This window comes from Triticum aestivum, chromosome 2B, assembly GCF_018294505.1.
Source record: "Triticum aestivum cultivar Chinese Spring chromosome 2B, IWGSC CS RefSeq v2.1, whole genome shotgun sequence".
Classification (NCBI taxonomy): Eukaryota; Viridiplantae; Streptophyta; class Magnoliopsida; order Poales; family Poaceae; genus Triticum; species Triticum aestivum.
The window spans coordinates 447888583-447910995 of record NC_057798.1 but is presented as its reverse complement, the minus strand read 5'-3'; the positions used below and the strand labels follow the sequence as shown (position 1 = coordinate 447910995).

Below are 22413 nucleotides of genomic sequence, written 5' to 3'. Positions count from 1 at the left end.
TCAACCCCGTTCACTTGAACGCTTCCGCTTAGCGATCTACAAGGGTATGTAGATGCACTCTCCTTTCTACTCGTTGCTGGTCTCTCCATAGATAGATCTTGGTGACGCGTAGGAAAATTTTGAATTTCTGCTACGTTCCCCAACAGTGGCATCATGAGCTAGGTCTATTGCGTAGATTCTTTGCACGAGTAGAACACAAAGTAGTTGTGGGCGTTGATGTTGTTCAATATGCTTACCGTTACTAGTCCAATCTTGTTTCGACGGTATTGTGGGATGAAGCGGCCCGGACCGACCTTACACGTACTCTTACGTGAGACAGGTTCCACCGATTGACATGCACTTGGTGCATAAGGTGGCTAGCGGGTGCCAGTCTCTCCCACTTTAGTCGGAACGGATTCGATGAAAAGGGTCCTTATGAAGGGTAAATAGCAATTGGCATATCACGTTGTGGTTTTGCGTAGGTAAGAAACGTTCTTGCTAGAACCCATAGCAGCCACGTAAAACATGCAAACAACAATTAGAGGACGTCTAACTTGTTTTTGCAGGGTATGCTATGTGATGTGATATGGCCAAAAGGATGTGATGAATGATATGTAATGTATGAGATTGATCATGTTCTTGTAATAGGATTCCCGACTTGCATGTCGATGAGTATGACAACCGGCAGGAGCCATAGGAGTTGTCTTTATTTTTTTGTATGACATGCATGTCATAGAAGAACGCCATGTAACTTACTTTACTTTATTGCTAAACGCGTTAGCCATAGAAGTAGAAGTAGTCGTTGGCGTGACAACTTCATGAAGACACGATGATGGAGATCATGATGATGGAGATCATGGTGTCATGCCGGTGACAAGATGATCATGGAGCCCCGAAGATGGAGATCAATGGAGCTATATGATATTGGCCATATCATGTCACAACTATATAATTGCATGTGATGTTTATTATGTTTATGCATCTTGTTTACTTAGGACGACGGTAGTAAATAAGATGATCCCTTACAAAATTTCAAGAAGTGTTCTCCCCTAACTGTGCACCGTTGCTACAGTTCGTCGCTTCTAAGCACCACGTGATGATCGGGTGTGATGGATTCTTACGTTCACATACAACGGGTGTAAGACAGTTTTACACAGCGAAAACACTTAGGGTTAACTTGACGAGCCTAGCATGTGCAGACATGGCCTCGGAACACGGAGACCGAAAGGTCGAGCATGAGTCGTATAGTAGATACGATCAACATGAAGATGTTCACCGATGATGACTAGTCCGTCTCACGTGATGATCGGACACGGCCTAGTTGACTCGGATCATGTAATCACTTAGATGACCAGAGGGATGTCTATCTAAGTGGGAGTTCATAAGATGAACTTAATTATCTTGAACATAGTCAAAAGACCTTTTGCAAATTATGTCGTAAGCTCGCGCTTTAGTTCTACTGTTTTAGATATGTTCCTAGAGAAAATATAGTTGAAAGTTGAAAGTAGCAATTATGCGGACAGTAGAAAGCTTATGTCCTTAATGCACCGCTTAGTGTGCTGAACCCCAAACGTCGTTTGTGGATGTTGCGAACATCGGACATACACGTTTTGATAACTACGTGATAGTTCAGTTAAATGGTTTAAGTAGAGGCACCAAAGACGTTTTTCGAAACATCGCGGAACATATGAGATGTTTCGAGGGCTGAAATTGGGATTTCAGGCTCGTGCCCATGTCAAGAGGTATAAGACCTCCGACGATTTTCTTAGCCTGCAAACTAAGGGAGAAAAGCTCAATCGTTGAGCTTGTGCTCAGATTGTCTGAGTGCAACAATCACTTGAATTGAGTGGGAGTTGATCTTCCAAATGAGATAGTGATGTTTCTCCAAAGTCATTGTCACCGAGCTGCTAGAGCTTCGTGATGAACTATAACATATCAGGGATAAATAAGATGATCCTTGAGGTATTCACGATGTTTGACACCGCGAAAGTAGAAATCAAGAAGGAGCATCAATTGTTGATGGTTGGTGAAACCACTAGTTTCAAGAAGGGCAAGGGAACAAAGGGATACTTCATGAAACGGCAATTCAGCTGCTGCTCAAGTGAAGAAACCCAAGGTTGAACCCAAACCCGAGACTAAGTGCTTCTGTAATAAGGGGAACAACCACTGGAGCAGCATTACCCTAGATACTTGGTAGATGAGAAGGCTGACAAGGTCGATAGATATATTGGATATACATTATGTTAATGTGTACTTTACTAGTACTCCTAGTAGCACCAGGGTATTGGATACCGGTTCGGTTGCTAAGTGTTAGTAACTCGAAATAAAAGCTACGGAATAAACGGAGACTAGCTAAAGGTGAGCTGACGATATATGTTGGAAGTGTTTCCAAGGTTGATATGATCAAGCATCGCACGCTCCCTCTACCACCGAGATTGGTGTTTGCGTTGAGCATAGACATGATTGGATTATGTCTATCGCAATACGGTTATTCATTTAAGGAGAATAATGGTTACTCTATTTTTGAATAATACCTTCAATGGTCTTGCACCTAAAGGAATGGTTTATTGAATCTCGGTCGTAGTGATACACATTTTCATGCCAAAAGATATAAGATAGTAATGATAGTACCACTTACTTGTGGCACTGCCATGTAAGTCATAATGGTATAAAACGCATGAAGAAGCTCCATGTTGATGGATCTTTGGACTCACTCGTTTTTGAAAAGTTTGAGACATGCGAACCATGTCTATTGGTGTATATGCATGAAGAAACTCCATGCAAATGGACCGTTCGGACTCACTTGATTTTGAATCACTTGAGATATGCAAATCATACCACATAGGCAAGATGACTGAAAAGCCTCGGTTTCAATAAGATGGAACAAGATAGCAACTTGTTGGAAGTAACACATTTTGATGTGTGCAGTCCAATAAATGCTGAGGCATGCAGTGAATATCGTTATGTTCTTACTTCACAGATGATTCGAGTAGATGTTGAGAATATTTACTTGATGAAACACAACTCTGAATTATTGAATGGTTCAAGTAATTTCAGAGTGAAGTAGAAGATCATTGTGACAAGAGGATAAAATGTCTATGATACGATCATAGAGATGAATATCTGAGTTACGAGTTTTGGCACACAATTAAGACATTGTGGAAATTGTTTCATAATTAATACCGCCTGGAACACCATAGTGTGATGGTGTGTCCGAACATCATAGTTGCACCCTATTGGATATGGTGCGTACCATGATGTCTCTTATCGAATTACCACTATCGTTCATGGGTTAGGCATTAGAGACAACCACATTCACTTTAAATAGGGCACCACGTAATTCCGATGAGATGACACCGTATGAATTATGGTTTAGAGAAACCTAAGTTGTCGTTTCTTAAAAGTTTGGGGCTGCGACGCTTATGTGAAAAAGTTTCAGGATTAAGCTCGAACCCAAAGCGGATAAAATACATCTTCATAGGACACCCAAAACAGTTGGGTATACCTCCTAATTCAGATCCGAAAGCAATATGAATTGTTTCTAGAATCGGGTCCTTTCTCGAGGAAAGGTTTCTCTCGAAAGAGTTGAGTGGGAGGATGGTGGAGACTTGATGAGGTTATTGAACTGTCTCTTCAACTAGTGTGTGGCAGGGCACAGGAAGTTGTTCCTGTGGCACCTACACCAATTGAAGTGGAAGCTTATGATATTGATCATGAAACTTCGGATCAAGTCACTACCAAACCTCGTAGGACGACAAGGACACGTACTACTTCGGAGTGGTAAGGTAATCCTGTCTTGAAGGTCATGTTGCTAGACAACAATGAACCTACGAGCTATGGAGAAGCGATGGTGGGCCCGAATTCCGACAAATGGTTAGAAGCCATGAAATCCGAGATAGTATCCATATATCAGAACAAAGCATGGACTTTGGTGGACTTGCCCGATGATCGGCAAGCCATTGAGATAAATGGATCTTTTAAGAAGAAGACGGACGTGGATGGTAATGTCACCATCTATGAAGCTCGACTTGTGGCGAAGTGTTTTCCGACAAGTTCAAGGAGTTGACTACGATGAGATTTTCTCACTCGTAGCGATGCTTAAAGTCCGTCGGAATCATGTTAGCATTAGCTGCATTTATGAAATCTGGCAGATGGATGTCAAGATAAGTTTCCTTACTAGTTTTCGTAAGGAAAGGTTGTATGCAATACAATCAGAAAAGTTTTTGTCGATCCTAAGGATGCTAAAAGGTATGCTAGCTCCAGCGATCCTTCTAAGGACTGGAGTGAGCATCTCGGAGTTGGAATGTATGCTTTGATGATGATCAAAGATTTTCGTTTTGTACAAAGTTTATGAGAAACTTGTATTTCCAAAGAAGTGAGTGGGAGCACTATAGAATTTATGATGAGTATATGTTGATCAGAAATGATGTAGAATTTCTAGAAAGCATATAGGGTTATTTGAAAGGTGTTTTTCAATAGAAAACCTGGATTAAGCTACTTGAACATTGAGCATCGAGATCTATAAGGATAGATCAAAATGCTTAATAATACTTTCAAAATGAGCACATACCTTGACATGATCTTGAAGGTGTTCAAGATGGATCAGTCAAAGAAGAAGTTCTTGCCTGAGTTGTAAGGTACGAAGTTAAGACTTAAAGCTCGACCACGGCAGAATAGAGAGAAAGGACGAAGGTCGTCCCCTATGCTTAAGACGTAGGCTCTTCAGTATGCTATGCTGTGTACCGCACCTGAAGTGTACCTTGCCATGAGTCAGTCAAGGGGTACAAGAGTGATCCAAGAATGGATCACAGGACAACGGTCAAAGTTATCCTTAGTAACTAGTGGACTAAGGAATTTTCTCGATTATGGAGGTGGTAAAAGAGTTCGTCGTAAAGGTTACGACGATGCAAGCTTGACACCTATCCGGATAGCTCTAAGTAGAGAGACCGGATACATATAATGGAGCAATAATTTAGAATAGCTCCAAGTAGAACAGTTGTTTGGAATAGCTCCAAATAGAGCGTGGTAGCTGCATCTAGGAGATGACATAGAGATTTGTAAAGCACACACGGATCTGAAAGGTTCAGACCTGTTGACTAAAACCTCTCTCACAAGCAACATGATCAAACATAAAACTCATTGAGTGTTAATCACATAGTGATGTGAACTAGACTACTGACTCTAGTAAACTCTTGGGTATTAGTCACATGGCGATGTGACCTGTGAGTGTTAATCACATGGCGATGTGAACTAGATTATTGACTCTAGTGCAAGTGGGAGACTGTTGGAAATATGCCCTAGAGGCAATAATAAAAGTATTATTATTATATTTCCTTGTTCATGATAATTGTCTTTTATTCATGCTATAACTGTATTATCCGGAAATCGTAATACACGTGTGAATACATAGACCACAATATGTCCCTAGTGAGCCTCTAGTTGACTAGCTCGTTGTGATCAACAGATAGTCATGGTTTCCTGGCTATGGACATTGGATGTCGTTGATAACGGGATCACATCATTAGGAGAATGATGTGATGGACAAGACCCAATCCTAAGCATAGCACAAAGATCGTGTAGTTCGTTTGCTAGAGCTTTGCCAATGTCAAGTATCTCTTCCTTTGACCATGAGATCGTGTAACTCCTGGATACCGTAGGAGTGCTTTGGGTGTATCAAACGTCACAACGTAACTAGGTGACTATAAAGGTGCACTACAGGTATCTCCGAAAGTATCTATTGTTTTATGTGGATCGAGACTGGGATTTGTCACTCCGTGTAAACGGAGAGGTATCTCTGGGCCCACTCGGTAGGACATCATCATATGCGCAATGTGACCAAGGAGTTGATCACGGGATGATGTGTTACGGAACGAGTAAAGTGACTTGCCGGTAACGAGATTGAACAAGGTATTGGATACCGACGATCGAATCTCGGGCAAGTAACATACCGCTAGACAAAGGGAATTGTATACGGGATCGATTGAGTCCTTGACATCGTGGTTCATCCGATGAGATCATCGTGGAACATGTGGGAGCCAACATGGGTATCCAGATCCCGCTGTTGGTTATTGACCGGAGAACGTCTCGGTCATGTCTGCATGTCTCCCGAACCCGTAGGGTCTACACACTTAAGGTTCGATGACGCTAGGGTTATAAAGGAAGCTTGTATGTGGTTACCGAATGTTGTTTGGAGTCCCGGATGAGATCCCGGACGTCACGAGGAGTTCCGGAATGGTCCGGAGGTAAAGATTTATATATAGGAAGTCCTGTTTCGGCCATCGGGACAAGTTTCGGGGTCATCGGTATTGTACTGGGACCACCGGAAGGGTCCCGGGGGCCCACCGGGTGGGGCCACCTGCCCCGGGGGGCCACATGGGCTGTAGGGGGTGCGCCTTGGCCTACATGGGCCAAGGGCACCAGCCCCAAGAAGCCCATGCGCCTAGGGAACCCTAGAGGGAAGAGTCCTCAAGGGGGAAGGCACCTCCGAGGTGCCTTGGGGAGGATGGACTCCTCCCCCCTCTCTTGGCCGCCGCACCAGATGCCATCTGGAGGCTGGCCGCCGCCCCTTGGGGTGGGAAACCCTAAAGGGGGCGCAGCCCTCCCCTTCCCCTATATATATGAGGCCTGGGGGCTGCCCATAACACACGATTTGATCTCTCGTTGGCGCCTCCCTCCCTCCCGTGACACCTCCTCCTTTCCCGTAGGTGCTTGGCGAAGCCCTGCAGGATTGCCACGCTCCTCCATCACCACCACGCCGTTGTGCTGCTGCTGGATGGAGTCTTCCTCAACCTCTCCCTCTCTCCTTGCTGGATCAAGGCGTGGGAGACATTGTCGAGCTGTACGTGTGTTGAACGCGGAGGTGCCGTCCGTTCGGCACTAGGATCATCGGTGATCTGAATCACGACGAGTACGACTCCATCAACCCCGTTCACTTGAACGCTTCCGCTTAGCGATCTACAAGGGTATGTAGATGCACTCTCCTTTCTACTCGTTGCTGGTCTCTCCATAGATAGATCTTGGTGACGCGTAGGAAAATTTTGAATTTCTGCTACGTTCCCCAAAACGTTAGGGGAGTCCCGGGCTGCCCACGAGGGTGGGGGGCGCGCCCACCCCCCTGGGCGCGCCCCTGCCTCGTGAGCACCCCGGAGGTCCACCGACGTACCCCTTGCACCCATATATACCTACGTACCCTAAAACTTTCAGAACAGAAGATAGATCAGGAGTTCTGCCGCCGCAAGCCTCTATAGCCACCAAAAACCTCTCGGGAGCCGTTCTGGCGCCCTGTCGGAGGGGGATCCCATCACCGGTGGCCATCTTCATCATCCCGGCGCTATCCATGACGAGGAGGGAGTAGTTCACCCTCGGGGCTGAGGGTATGTGCCAGTAGCTATGTGTTTGATCTCTCTCTCTCGTGTTCTCTCTCGTGTTCCCTCTATGGCACGATCTTGATGTATCCCGAGCTTTGCTATTGTAGTTGGATCTTATGATGTTTCTCCCCCTCTACTCTCTTGTGATGAACTGAGTTCCCCTTTGAAGTTATCTTATCGAATTGAGTCTTTTATGAGAACACTTGATGTATGTCTTGCCGTGATTATCTGTTGTGACAATGGGATATCATGTGCCACTTGATGTATGTTTTGGTGATCAACTTGCGGGTTTCGTGATATTGGGAACCTATGCATAGGGGTTGGCACATGTTCTTGACTCTCCGATAGAAACTTTGGGGAACTCTTTGAAGTACTTTTATGATTGGTTGGATGAATCTGAGATTGTGTGATGCATATCGTATAATCATGCCCACGGATACTTGAGGTGACAATGGAGTATCTGGGTGACATTAGGGTTTTGGTTGATTTGTATCTTAAGGTGTTATTCTAGTATGAACTCTATGATGGATCGAGCGGAAAGAATAGCTTTATGTTATTTTACTACGAACTCTTGAATAGATAGAACAGAAAGGATAACTTTGAGGTGGTTTCGTACCCTACCATAATCTCTACATTTGTTCTCCGCTATTAGTGGCTTCGGAGTGACTCTTTGTTGCATGTTGAGTGCTTGTTATATGATCTATCTATGTTATTATTGTTGAGAGAACTTGCACTAGTGAAAGTATGAACCCTAGGCCTTGTTTCCTATCATTGCAATACCGTTTACGCTCAGTTTTATCATTAGTTACCTTGCTGTTTTTATATTTTCAGATTACAAAAACCTATATCTACCATCCATATTGCACTTGTATCACTATCTCTTCGCCGAACTAGTGCACCTATAAAATTTACCATTGTATTGGGTGTGTTGGGGACACAAGAGACTCTTTGTTATTTGGTTGCAGGGTTGCTTGAGAGAGACCATCTTCATCCTACGCCTCCTACGGATTGATAAACCTTAGGTCATCCACTTGAGGGAAATTTGCTACTGTCCTACAAACCTGTGCACTTGCAGGCCCAACAACGTCTACAAGAAGAAGGTTGTGTGGTAGACATCACTCCCTTTGTGATGCAGTTTCTGAACACCGTTTGGGCTGTCCGTATGCCAGGAGAGCCTCTGTCCACTCTTGCAAACCTCATGGAGCATGAGGTTAAGGTTCTAAGGAAGAAGAAGCATAAGACTCCTTGTTTTTCTATGGGCAATCAAGAGGATGTGTATGCTACCTCGGACGACGATGACTTTGAGTTGGAGGCTGGGGCCCAGCCCTCTTGGGTTGACAAGCTGACGTCCAAGATCAAGAAGGCCTTCTGCTTACAGACTCACATTCAGAAGAAGCTCTACAAGGCCCATGTTGCTGAGAAGATGGCGCGTCACAGGAAGATTCAGTTGATGAAGCACCTCAATGTGCCAGATGTGAAGAGTGGCTCTGAGAAGACTATCACTCCTAAGGATTCATGGTGCTTGGAGAACTATCAGTGGTCTGATGAAGCGCCTGCCACCTCTTTTGTTCATGGTCCTGAGGCGACTATGGTGGGGTCTGAGGAGTCTGAGGAAGCCGAGGAGGCTGAGGAGCATGACGACACTGATGATGGTGATGATGATGCTTCTGACAGCTCTGTGGCGACTGGCGAGGAGGTCTACTGAGCCCCGGGGCGCTACCTTCACTCTTTTCCTTTTTGGTGTCTTGATGCCAAAGGAGGAGAGAGATCCATTAGGTCACGGGAGTTGCATGGGGGTTCATTTGCAGTTGGTCTTATGCGTTCATTTGCAGTTGCTTTTTTAGTGTCTTGTGAACTCGTCCCTGGTGTGTCGTTGTGCATGGTGTAAGACATGCGCCCCTTATCTATTTATCTATGCACTCGTCTGTCAGTAAAGCTTGCATGCTCTGTTCTACTATCTTGTGCTTTATGCGCAGTATTGTTTTCGTTGTCACTGGGTGGTCTATAAAATCTAGGGGGGAGCATTGACCCTAGTGTGAGCATTTGCTACCTCAAAGCAAAGTCTAAATAATGCTCACACTCAGGGGGAGCCCCATCTATATTTTCTATACCTCCCGTGCCTATCGAGTGGTTGTCATCATCCACAAAAAAGGGGAAGATTGTAAGGGCATCTTCTACCTTAAGGTTTTGGTGATGATGACAACACTCATGTGGACTAATCGTGCATCCTAGTTTTCCCAGGTACACATTGTGCGGCCCAAGACGGTTAGGCCTTCCCTCTATGCGGAAAAGATCGAAGACGGAGTTTCCGAGGTTTTATTCTTGGGTCGTAGGATATCCGTACTTTTAAGAGGGAATCCGCATCGGATGGTATTGGGTGAATCTTTTCACGTACACGTTCTCTGCACCCACCAGACACCCCCCGTTCGAGAAGAGAGGGGTTCCCCAAAGTTCTCTGTTCTGTGCGGTTCTGCCCATGGCGGTAGTACCACTCCATTGAGTGGTTGTACCGGTGGCCGGTAGTTTCGGTCTTACCACCGCCCCAAGTACCGCTCAGGGGTGACTCCCTTCTGTACCAGGTACGGTGGTAGACCGGTAGTGGACCGGAAGTTCCATTTTTTCTTGAAAAACCAGTACTACCGGTATTCAGGGCGGTAGTACCGCCTCGGACTCCACTACTCAGGAACTGCTGGCCCAGCGGTAGCTCCGTCCCAACCACCGCTCTAACTACCGGCCTGGGGTGATTTCCTTCTATGGTGAGGCGGTAGTCGGGTGGTGGTGGGACGGTAGTTCCGGTATGTTTTGATATACCGGTACTACCGGTTCTCCCACCGAAAGTACCGCCCTGGTGCCCTAGTAGGGGTTTCTCGCATTCACCGGTTGTACCGGTGACACTTGCGGAAGTACCGCTCCTATGTATTTATGCGCATAACGGTTGGATCTGATGGGACCCTATTTAAAGAGGTGCTTCTCCTTCCTCCCAGCCACCTCTTGCCCCTCTCTCTCCTCCATTAATGCCCCAAAGCTTTCTTGCCCAATCTCTCTCTCTAGCCACTCAAACTTGTTGATTTGCTAGGGATTGAATGAGGAGACCTAGATCTACACTCTCACCAAAGGAAACTTGATTCCCCCATACTTTCTTGTGTGGATTTTGTTACTCTTAGGTGCTTGGGCACCCTTGTCGGAAGAGGTCACTTCGGAGCCACATTCCATTGTGGTGAAGCCCCGGGGTTTCGTTGGGAGCCTCCAATTAAGTTTTGGAGAGAGCCCCAACCTTGTTTGTAAAGGTCCGGTTGCCACCTTCAAGGGCTCCAATGGTGGAATCGCGGCATCTCGCATTGTGTGAGGGCGTGAGGAGAGGTGGCCCTAGTGGCTTCTTGGGGAGCATTGTGCCTCCACACCGCTCCAACAAAGACGTACTTCCCTTCAAAGGGAAGGAACTTCGGTAACACATCCTCGTCTCCATCGGTCCCACTCTTGGTTATCTCTTACCTTTACTTGTGCAAGTTTTATTGTGTTATATCCTTCACTTGCTTGGGTGCTTATTGTTGTTGCATCATATAGGTTGCTCACCTAGTTGCATATCTAGACAACCTACTTTGATGCAAAGTTTAATTTGGTAAGGAAAAGCTAAAACTTGTTAGTTGCCTATTCACCCCCCCCCCTCTAGTCAACTATATCGATCCTTTCAGAAGGCGATGCGGATCCCCTTCGTCCCTCTGCTGCCGGTGCACTATGCAGGGGAATTCTTGAGCGGCCCAACAGCGCATGACATTGCAATCAAGAGGGTTGCCCCATGGAGGAGCCAAGGACGACATCTACTTCGGCTGGGGGAGGACCATGGTGGTGCGCAACGGCAAGGTCGCCGCAGTCAGTACAAAAACCGGTTGATCTCGGGTAGGGGGTCCCGAGTTGTTGATGTGGGAACGATGGGTAATAGGAGACAAGGGAGACAATGTTTACCTAGGTTCGGGCCCTCACGAAGAGGTAAAACCTTATGTCTGGCTTTGATTATATTGATGATGGAGTGTCGAGTACAAGATGATCTACCTCGAGATCTTATGTTGTGTCCTCCACCCTAAGGGTGATAATTGTGATTGTGCCTCTAGGGACTAAACCCCTTGGCTTATATAGGCACCGGGGGTATCTAGGATTACATATGGTTGGTTGCGAACTAGGAATAAAAACACCGACGGTTGAAGTTGTCCTTGAAGTATATGCCAAGTCTTTGGCAGTGTTCGTTTTGATCATGCCAGGATTCGTACCCTCTGGAGTCCTTCCTTGTGGAGATCGATGGGCCGTGAGTTCGACCCATGGATTATGGGTAGTATAGGTTGGTACCCCCTAGTCCAGGACACCGTCAGCCGCCAACACGAGCTTCTGCGCCATACTTGATGGCCTTAATTTGGATCAGCGGCGGTGCGATGGTGTAACAGCTCGCTAGGGCGACAACGATGGCAAATGGCCTATTGTGGACCTCTCCAACTCCTAGCTCCACAAACTCCACAGTTGGAGTTGGCCCGAACACCAGAGCTCCATGAAGCTGAATTCGCGAAGCTAAGCTAGGCCGTAAAGCAAAAAATGAAGCCAGGGAAACCGAGCTCCAGGAAACGAAAAGGCGAGAGTTGCATGTATTTACAACCATTTTGCCACCGCCAAGGAAAAGGCTTTAGCCAACCATCCAGTTCTCCTGAATCAGCACTGCAGATCTCTCCCAAATCAGCAACTCGTTTCTAAAACATCTCTCCCTCTCGATCCCTAGGAAAGGCTCAGCACCGATGATCCCGCTGCCACGTCCGGCTACCCCCATCGCCAGTCGGATTCACTCCTCCGCTGACAATGTTGGAAATATGCCCTAGAGGAAATAATAAATTGGTTATCATCATATTTCCCTGTTCATGATAATCGTTTATTATCCGTGCTAGAATTGTATTGATCGGAAACTCAGATACATGTGTAGATACATAGACAACAGTGTGTCCCTAGTGAGCCTCTACTAGACTAGCTCGTTGATCAAAGATGGTTAAGGTTTCCTAACCATAGACATGAGTTTTCATTTGATAACGAGATCACATAATTAGGAGAATGATGTGATGGACAAGACCCAACCATAAGCATAGCATTTGGTCGTATTAGTTTATTGCTACTACTTTCTTCATGTCAAGTATATGTTCCTAAGACCATGAGATCATGCAACTCCCTGACACCGGAGGAATGCCTTGTGTGTATCAAAGTCACTTCATAACTTGGTGATCACAAAGGCACTCTACAAGTATCTCCGAGGGTGTCTGTTGGGTTGGCATGCATTGGAACGCCAGAGCTCCATGAAGCTGAATTCGCGAAGCTAAGCTAGGCCGTAATGCAAAAAATGAAGCCAGGGAAACCGAGCTCGAGGAAACAGAAAAGCGAGAGTTGCATGTATTTATAGCCATTTTTCCACTGCCAAGGAAAAGGCTTCAGCCAACCACCCAGTCCTCCTGAATCAGCATTGTAGATCTCTCCCAAACCAGCAACTCATTTCTGAAACATCCCTCCCTCTCGAACCCTAGGAAAGGCTCAGCACCGTTGATCCAGCCGCCACGTCCAGCTACCCCCATCGCCGGTCGGATTCACTCCTCCGCTGACAATGTTGGAAATATGCCCTAGAGGCAATAATAAATTGGTTATTATCATATTTCCCTATTCATGATAATCGTTTATTATCCATGCCAGAATTGTATTGATCGGAAACTCAGATACATGTGCAGATACATAGACAACAGTGTGTCCCTACTAAGCCTCTACTAGACTAGCTCGTTGATCAAAGATGTTTAAGGTTTGATAACCATAGACATGAGTTGTCATTTGATAATGAGATCACATAATTAGGAGAATGATGTGATGGACAAGACCCAACCATAAGCATAACATTTGGTCGTATTAGTTTATTGCTACTGCTTTCTTCACGTCAAGTATATGTTCCTAAGACCATGAGATCATGCAACTCCTTGACACTGGAGGAATGCCTTGTGTGTATCAAACGTCACTTCATAACTAGGTGATCACAAAGGCACTCTACAAGTATGTCCGAGGGTGTCTGTTGGGTTGGCATGGATTGGAACGCCAGAGCTCCATGAAGCTGAATTCGCGAAGCTAAGCTAGGCCATAATGCAAAAAACGAAGCCAGGGAAACCGAGCTCCAGGAAACAGAAAAGCGAGAGTTGCATGTATTTACAACCATTTTGCCACTGCCAAGGAAAGGCTTCAGCCAACCACCCAGTCCTCCTGAATCAGCACTGCAGATCTCTCCCAAATCAGCAACTCGTTTCTGAAACATCTCTCCCTCTCGAACCCTAGGAAAGGCTCAGCACCGCTGATCCCGCCGCCACGTCCGGCTACCCCCATCACCGGTCGGATTCACTCCTCCGCTGACAATGTTGGAAATATGCCCTAGAGGCAATAATAAATTTGTTATTATCATATTTCCATGTTCATGATAACCTTTTATTATCCATGCTAGAATTGTATTGATTGGAAACTCAGATACATGTGTAGATACATAGACAACAACGTGTCCCTAGTGAGCCTCTACTAGACTAGCTCATTGATCAAAGATGGTTAAGGTTTCCTAACTATAGACATGAGTTGTCATTTGATAACGAGATCACATAATTAGGAGAATGATGTGATGGACAAGACCCAACCATAAGCATAGCATTTGGTCGTATTAGTTTATTGCTACTGCTTTCTTCATGTCAAGTATATTTTCCTAAGACCATGAGATCATGCAACTCCCTGACACCGGAGGAATATCTTGTGTGTATCAAACGCCACTTTGTAACTGAGTGATCACAAAGGCACTCTACAAGTATCTCCGAGGGTGTCTGTTGGGTTGGCATGGATTGAGACTGGGTTTTGTCACTCCGTATGATGGAGAGGTATCTCTGGGCCCTCTCGGTAATACAACATCACAAGAAGCTTGCAAGCAATGTGACTAAGGAGTTAGTCGCGGGATCTTGTACTACGGAACGAGTAAAGAGACTTGCCGGTAACGAGATTGAACTAGGTATGGAGATACCAACGATCGAATCTCGGACAAGTAACATACCGTTAGACAAAGGGAACTGCATACAGGATTGATTGAATCCTTGGCATCGTGGTTCGACCGATAAAGATCTTCGTGGAATATGTGGGAACCAATATGGGCATCCAGGTCCTGCTATTGGTTATTGACCGGAGAGGTGTCTCGGTCATTCCACATGATTCTCGAACCCGTAGGGTCCGCACGCTTAACGTTGGCTGACGCTTGAGTAGTATTGGGATATTCAGGTTGGTGACTGAATGTTGTTCGGAGTCCCGGATGAGTTCCCAGACATCATGAGGAGCTCCAGAATGGTTCGGAGGTAAAGATTTATATATGCGAAGTCATATTTTGGCTACCGGAAAAGTTTCGGGTTTTACAGGTATTGTGTCGGGAAGCTTCCGAAAGGTTCTAGAAGGTTTCGGAGAGTTCCGGAGGAGTCCAGAAGGATCCCTCCAGCACCTAGGGCGTGCATGGGCTATAGGGGGGCGTCCTAGCCTTATTGGGCCAGATGCACCAGCCCCCTAAGGCCTATCCGCCTAGCGGAAGGGAAACCCTAAGGGAGAGCGCCATCCACTTGGCTTGGAGGGCACTCCTCCCCCTTTGGCCGCCTTCCCTCCTTGGAGGAGGGGCTAAGGCTGCACCCCCAGCCCTCCAACACCCCTATATGGAGTAGGAAGGAGGCACAAGGGATGGAGACAACAATTTCCACGCCCTACGGCCTCCCCTCTCTCCCATTCTTACTCGTTCGTAGTTCCGGAGGCGCTTGGCGAAGCCCTGCTGGGATTGCTCCACCACCATCTCCACCATGCCGTCTTGTTGGTTGAGATCACATCTACTTCTCCTCCCTCTTTTGCTAGATCAAGAAGGAGGAGACGTCATCGAGCCGCACGTGTGCTGAACGCGGAGGTGTTGTCCGTTCGACGCTAGATCGGATTGGATCGTGATTGGATCGTGAAGAGTATGACTACATCAACCACGTTTCTTAGCGCTTCCGCTTAGCGATCTACAAGGGTATGTAGATCCAATTTCGCCTCCCATATATGCTCATCTCCTAGATTGATCTTGGTGAGCGTAGGAATTTTTTTGTTTCCCATGCAACGTTCCCCATGAAGGAAATATGCCCTAGAGGCAATAATAAAGTTGTTATTTTATATTTCCTTATTCATGATAAAGGTTTATTATTCATGCTAGAATCGTATTGATCGGAAAGTTAAATACATGTGTGAATACATAAACAAATACCGTGTCCCTAGTAAGCCTCTACTAGACTAGCTCGTTGATCAAAGATGGTTAAGGTTTCCTAATCATGGACATATGTTTTCGTTTGATAATGGGATCACATCGTTAGGAGAATGATGTGATGGACAAGACCCGCCCATTAACTTAGCATAATGATCGTTCAGTTATTGCTATTGCTTTCTTCATGTCAAATACATATTCCTCCGACTATGAGATTATGCAACTCCCGGATACCGGAGGAATGCCTTGTGTGCTATCAAACGTCACAACTTAACTGGGTGATCATAAAGATTCTCTACAGGTATCTCCGAAGGTGTTTGTTGAGTTGGCATAATCGAGATTAGGATTTGTCACTCCGAGTATCGAAGAGGTATCTCTGGTCCCTCTCGGTAATACACATCATAAGCTTGCAAGCAAATGACTAAGGAGTTAGTCATGAGGTGATGTATTACGGAACGAGTAAAGAGACTTGCCAGTAACGAGATTGAACTAGGTATGAAGATACCGACGATAGAATCTCGGGCAAGTAACATACCGATAGACAAAGGGAATAATGTATGTTGTCATAACCGTTCGACCGATAAAGAACTTCGTAGAATATTTAGGAGCCAATATGGGCATCCAGGTTCCGCTATTGGGTATTGACCGGAGAGGTGTCTCGTTCTTGTCTACATAGTTCCGCACGCTTAACGTTCGTTGACGATATAGTGTTATATGAGTTATATGATTTGGTGACCAAATGTTGTTCGGAGTCCCGGATGAGATCATGGACATGACTAGGAGTCTCGAAATGGTCGAGAGGTAAAAATTGACACAGGAAGTGTTTTGGAGAGTACCGGGTACTTATCGGGTCACCGGAAGGAGTTTCGGTCATCCCCGACAAAGATATGGCCCTTATGGGCCAAGTGAGGGAACACAACAGCGCACAAAGGGGCTGGTGCACCCCTATAGAGGCAAGCCCTATGAGGAGGAGAAGGAAAGTGGGGAGGGAAAGGAAAGTGGGGAGTAGGACTCCCCCTTCCTTCCCTCTCCCCCCCCCCTTTCCTCCCCCCTTGTTCATACAAGGAAAGGGAGGGGGCGCAGGAGGGCAGGAGCCCGAGGGCCGGCAGCCAGCCCTTGGGGCGTGCCCTGGCTGCCTCCCACTCCCCTCCCACCTATATATATGTGGGGAGGGGGCGCCACACAGAGACAACATTGTCTTAGCCGTGTGCGACGCCCTCGTCCACCGTTTACTCCCTCGGTCATCTTTTCATAGAGCTTAGGCGAAGCCCTGCAAAGATCACATCACCATTACCGTCATCATGTTATCATGTTGTCGGAGCTCATCCACTACCTGGTCGTCTTGCTGGATCAAGATGGTGTGGACGTCACCGAGCTGAACGTGTGCTGAACGCGGAGGTGCCATACGTTCGGTACTCGATCGGTTGGATCACGAAGAAAGTTCAACTACATCAACCGTGTTGTTAAACGCTTCCACTTATGGTCTACGAGGGTACATAGACACACTCTCCCCCTCTCACTGCTATGCATCTCCTTGATAGATCTTGCGTGTGCGTAGAATTTTTTGTTTCCATGCAACGTTTCCCAACACCCCAACAGACAGATCTGGCCATCCCAGCCTCTTTCCCTTCGGATCCCATCATGTTGATTCCCGAGATGTCGCCGCCAGCTAGGAGCAGCGAGCCCATCGCAAGGAGAAGCTCCCTCCGACGACATTGACGCCTAAGAAAGCTCGCCCAAGCAAGGAGCATCATCTCCACATCATGCAACCCAACCCGTTTAACCCTTTGTTTCGGCCTTTGTATAGACATCTCCCCAATTGGGCTGCCTCTAGCTGGCCCAAACTGGTGCCCAATAGGCCAATAGCCTCCCAGCTGAGCTGCAGCATTGGGAGAAGTTGAGATCCCTGCCGAACGTTTTTTGATCGCTAGGTGAAGCGGGAAGCTGGTTGGAGAAGTTGAATTTGCAGAGTTGGTGGAGTTGGAAGAGGTTCTTTCCTAAGTAGCCGCTACAGATGTTGCGCGCGAGCCCAAAGTTCGTCCCCATGCACGTGGAAAATACCAATAGTGACACCATATGCTACCATGTGGTGAGTTCACCGCTGCTGACGTCTGGCCCCGACAACCTGTGACGTCAGGCGGTGAAGGAGATGATGGTTATTGTGTGTGTGAAACACAACACCAAGGAAGTTATGCATCCTTTCTTGGCTCGATGAGGGGCGAAGAGACGCACGAATCCTACCTCTAGGACATGAAGTTTTTTTACACAACTTCGGCTGCTAGGAAGCGTAATACCCTATGTCCTGCTTGGCTTTCTCATTGGATATGATGAACAAGGTTTGCAAGTGCTGGTTTCCGTAGCCGGGGCTTGCCGGGGCTAGGAAACGATGTTGGTGCAGTGTGTGGGAACTAGCTAGGAGCCTGGAACTATTAAGTGCCCAACCCTGATCTAAGTAGTTTGGGCCTCCTTTTATAGTCATAAGGGTTTGCCACAACAACTACAAAGCAGTAAACAAGGTGGTTTCATAGTGGAGTACGTAACACAGTAACTGTGAGAGGCACGTGGCGATGAGACGCGCTGTCGAGAGCATACACACGTCCCATCGGGGCAGCTTTGTTGACTTCGCGCTTGTCACTATTGTACGCCCTGCCAAGTAGCACCCATGCCGCAGCGAGCCACCGTGCGTGCGACTTGCCTTCCAAGGGAAGCCGCGCATGCGAGACAGCGCGCCTTGGGCTACGATTGGATGCTGCAGGTCTAGGCCACTGTAGGCATGAGCAGTTCCATCGTCACGCCCGCCAGCGACTGGTCGTTGGCAGGTCCTCGGGCATCCATGGGAGGCAAGTGACGGGGGGCATGCCCCCTGGAAGTAGCTCCTTGCTGGGTTGACGCCGTTGGTGGTCTCAAAGGGTTTTCACCCCAAGTGTGATGGTCTTGCTAGTGAGAGTCTTCACAAGGATCTAGATCTTAAGGTAGTTCCTTAACGTGGATTGGCATACCACCGCAGTGCTGCCAGGTAGGATGGCGGTGCTGATTCCTTCTGGATGCTGTAGGTTGTCGGGCGTGCACATCCTCGAACTACCCATGGTAGTGAGACGGCCACGCCAGCGCTGATGATAGGCTTTCATAGGCTTAGTTCTTGACAAATATTTGCATGCCACCTTGGGAGGGGCATGGATTTGTAGTTCACGGGCGGCGAGCCCGTGCACACCCGTAAAAGGGGCTAACGCGACCCACGTGAGACGAAACCGTGGACCACCAGTCTTTACGGGACCGACAATGGTAAACTGGATCTTGGCACTCACGGTTGAGGTTCAACGAGTGCTCGTGGAGGAGCAATCCCTTGTGTTCATCTGACTGTCCAGTGAGTGGCAACCTAGGACGACGTCCATGATGATGTTAGTTGAGTTGGACGCCTCGTATGAGCAATGCAAGGGCTTGGTCATGAGATGATATGGCGCCGATAGGCGTCGTGGCGACAAGAATAGTGTGCCACTTGGACGTAGCGCGATGGTGTTGCAGCTAGTTATTGTGTGTGTGGGGGGGGGGGGGGTGCTCGGCAATTGCAACAAGGAGATCAAGTGGTCCGGCGACATATTTGCAGGTGCGTCGGCGTATCTGCATGTGCGACAATGGTGGTTTCGTGTGGCACAGTGGTCATGCGCTGGCGACACAAAGGAGATTTTCCTTTGGTGTGAAGGCAATGCCCATCGCACGAGAAGGTTCGTGGCACCAGCAGCAGTGTCTGACGCTGGTGAATTTGGGGCACGTCAGGGGTTCCCCACCGGCATCTAGCATCGGCGCAGCGACTCCAACAATATGGTGGATGTTGTAGTATAACTCGCGCTGGTTTTGACTGGCACCTGCCAAATATGCACCGAGACATTGGCACCCTCCCTACGAGCGTGGTGGTGGTCTAGGGTGTGAAGACACCCCACCAATCTGTTATTGCCTTTTTGGCCCGGCGTGGAGTACTGCAGATACAAGATGTTGAATTAAACACCGTTTCATGTTCGGATGAAAAGTCTTGCACTTACCATTATAGGTTGGGCTCAACATTGATGAAATTGTATATTTATCTTGTTAAAAACGTTGTCTATTTGCTGTTGCGTTGGTCTTCATTGATTGGTCTTAACAAGCAGACTGGAAATCCTTGTCCAACTGACATGACGATGATGATACAAGAATGTTTATCTTTTTTAAGTGGTTGTTTTTATTTATACGCTGCTTAATACTCCCTCCGTTCACAAATATAAGATATTCTATCTTTTTTTTCGAAATTCGATGTACATAGATACACTTTAGTGTGTTTGCTACTCATTTGAATATGTATAAAGTACAAAAACATCTTGTAATTTGTGAATGGAAGGAGTAATTAACAAAAATAATCGGGTGCATCTTATTGATGCAATGGCCGGGGATTCAACCTCCTGTCCAAAATAAAAATACTTACTGTGATACTCTCACGTAAGTCTAGTACTGAGTCTGGCATGTGTCAGATTCCGTAGCGTGGAAGGTATAGCCAACAGGGCCGGGGCGAGGGCGACGGACGTGCTGCGAGGTGAGCGAGCGACGCGCCGACTTGAGGTTGGCGCGGTGCGCTAGAGAAGTCGCCGATCTAATTGGAGCCACCACCACGCAAGGACGTGATAACGATCGGCCCAATCATCCTCAAAAACTGATATATGTCAGGATGTCACGATCGATCGACCATGCCGTAGGCCCGTAGCAGGCCCGGTGAGAAACTGGAGAATCCTTACCCATTGGCGGTCGGCGGCTCCGCCGTGTCGGACTCTCGGTTCCTTTTCTTTGTTTTGATCCTTTCGCCTCGGGTGGTTGGGCTGCTCGTTGCCATGCGTCGCCGTTTCGTGTTCCGTCGGACTACCCGCGCGCGTCGGCACGATCCAGACTCCTAACGTGGCATCGCAAACGTAGCGCCGCGCTGCATACGTGCGGCCGCGCCCATGTGTCGTGAACTCGAGGCGAGTGGGCAGACGCCTCTGGCGCACCCACGCGATGACCGATGGATGCAGCCATGCTGGGTCTGTAGGTAAGACATCACGAGTACTCGAGTCGAGTGCTATCCATTAACGAAAGAAAAAGAAAACTCCAGTGGTAGTAGGTTGCCGCGCGCGCACTCTAGCCGCGACGGAGTCTGTGGGCGTCCCGGATTTGGCGCGGCGGCGCCGCTCCAATCTCGTTGGCTCAACGTGACGGAGCCCACAGGTGTCCCGGAATTATGCGCAACCGCCGGCGTGCGCTTGTCTGTGCGTGCGAGATCTCGTTCCCATCCGAATCCGACAGAGACGGTGGGTGGGGCCGTCGGACCAGTGGGCGGGACCCACGGTTTCGGGGTCCGGGAGGAATCCCGGGCAGCGGCCCGCCCTGCCCGCGGGCAGGCCATGCCCGTATAAAGCGAGGGGTATTCGCTGGAGCAACGCAGTTTGCCGCTCTCGGCACCTCCTCTCGCCCGGGCAGCTGCTTCCACCCCCCGCTTTCAGATTTCTAGGTACTACTAATCTCAAGTTCTTTCGATTCTTCTGCTGCTTAGCACTGAATATCGTAGTGTTAATTTCACCTGTGTGCGCACTAGCATACAACTGATTACCACCAACCGTCCTCCTCCTTGAGCTGTTGATTACACGGCGTGGACACGGCAAAACTTGTTCTGTCTTTGTCGATTTGTTTCATGCCCTGATGAACGCTCAATCTAATTCTCCGGTTATTAATTGGAGATCGGAACGAATCATGTATTTACTCGCTCGTTAAAGTCGCCCTTAATGATGCCTATGCAGACCCGCGACAGAAATGGCTTCCAACTACGTGGACACCACGGGGGAGGAGGGAAGGTTCCACACCCACGGCCACCACAGCAACAGCACGACGCCGACCGGCGAGGCCGCGTCGCCGAAGAATACACGGAGGAGGTGGCCCGGGTCGGCGTCGGCGCCGTCCGGCGCAGGCCACGGGCCTGCTTCCAAGTGCGTCTGCGCGCCGGCCACCCATGCCGGGTCCTTCAAGTGCCGTTTCCACCGCACCAACTCCCAGGGCCACGGCCACGGCCAGGGAAGCCGTCCTTCTTCGCCTCCTTCACCGGTCGCGGCCAATGCGGTGCCGCGGCACCCGGTCTCGCCGTCCTCGTCCTCCGGCACCGTCGCGACCCAGTGACGCAACTCAAGCATCGGCTTCGAGAATCAAGAACGCTCGACAATGAAAAGGGAAGGAAAGATCATATACATATCATAAGAAAGGGAGTTTATTTACTACTCCCACGATGTATTGTGTCGATTGGAGAACTCTTGTTTTCTCTCTCTCTCTCCTCCACCCCGTCTTTTGTTGGGATCTCCCTTGAATCGAATGGACTTTCCTCTCCATGGAAGGAAATTATCCTGCTTGCCTGCTGCTCCCCACCCTCCATTTGAGATGGAGTTATATTGGTCAGAGACTATGAGCTTGTGTGGTGTTTTCTTGCGATTATCATTTCAGTTAAATCCATGCTTCTTGCAAGATTTAAGATCTTAATGGGCTCAGTAATTTTTTTCAGTTGGGGCCATGAGTTGGAGGAGCATCTCTTAGTACGCAACAGATTTGCTAATGCAAATGAGCCAACCAGATATAACAGGGTATTTTTTTCGTTGAAACGTATGACAGGGTATTTTGGTAGTACATCACCCCTGAGATCTCAGATTTCTTGGATCGCGAAAAATAGTAAGTCACAGACACAGGTCTGGTAGTACTATTTACCATGGTGCTTCCGCGTCTCTT

The 22413-nt window shown here is 47.8% G+C and overlaps 1 protein-coding gene across 1 annotated transcript; it reads left to right on the top strand.

Moving 5' to 3' along the window:
- The first annotated feature begins 20922 nt into the window (after positions 1-20922).
- Positions 20923-22170, top strand: LOC123045366 (uncharacterized). Its single transcript, XM_044468395.1, has 2 exons — positions 20923-21157; positions 21444-22170. Exon 2 carries the CDS (start codon positions 21457-21459, stop codon positions 21814-21816), a length of 360 nt encoding a protein of 119 aa, XP_044324330.1. The 5' UTR covers positions 20923-21157; positions 21444-21456; the 3' UTR covers positions 21817-22170.
- The last annotated feature ends 243 nt before the right edge of the window (positions 22171-22413 follow it).

Excerpts from the sequence above, each read along its gene's own strand:
- LOC123045366 (XM_044468395.1), top strand. The coding sequence starts at position 21,457 with ATGGCTTCCAACTACGTGGACACCACGGGGGAGGAGGGAAGGTTCCAC.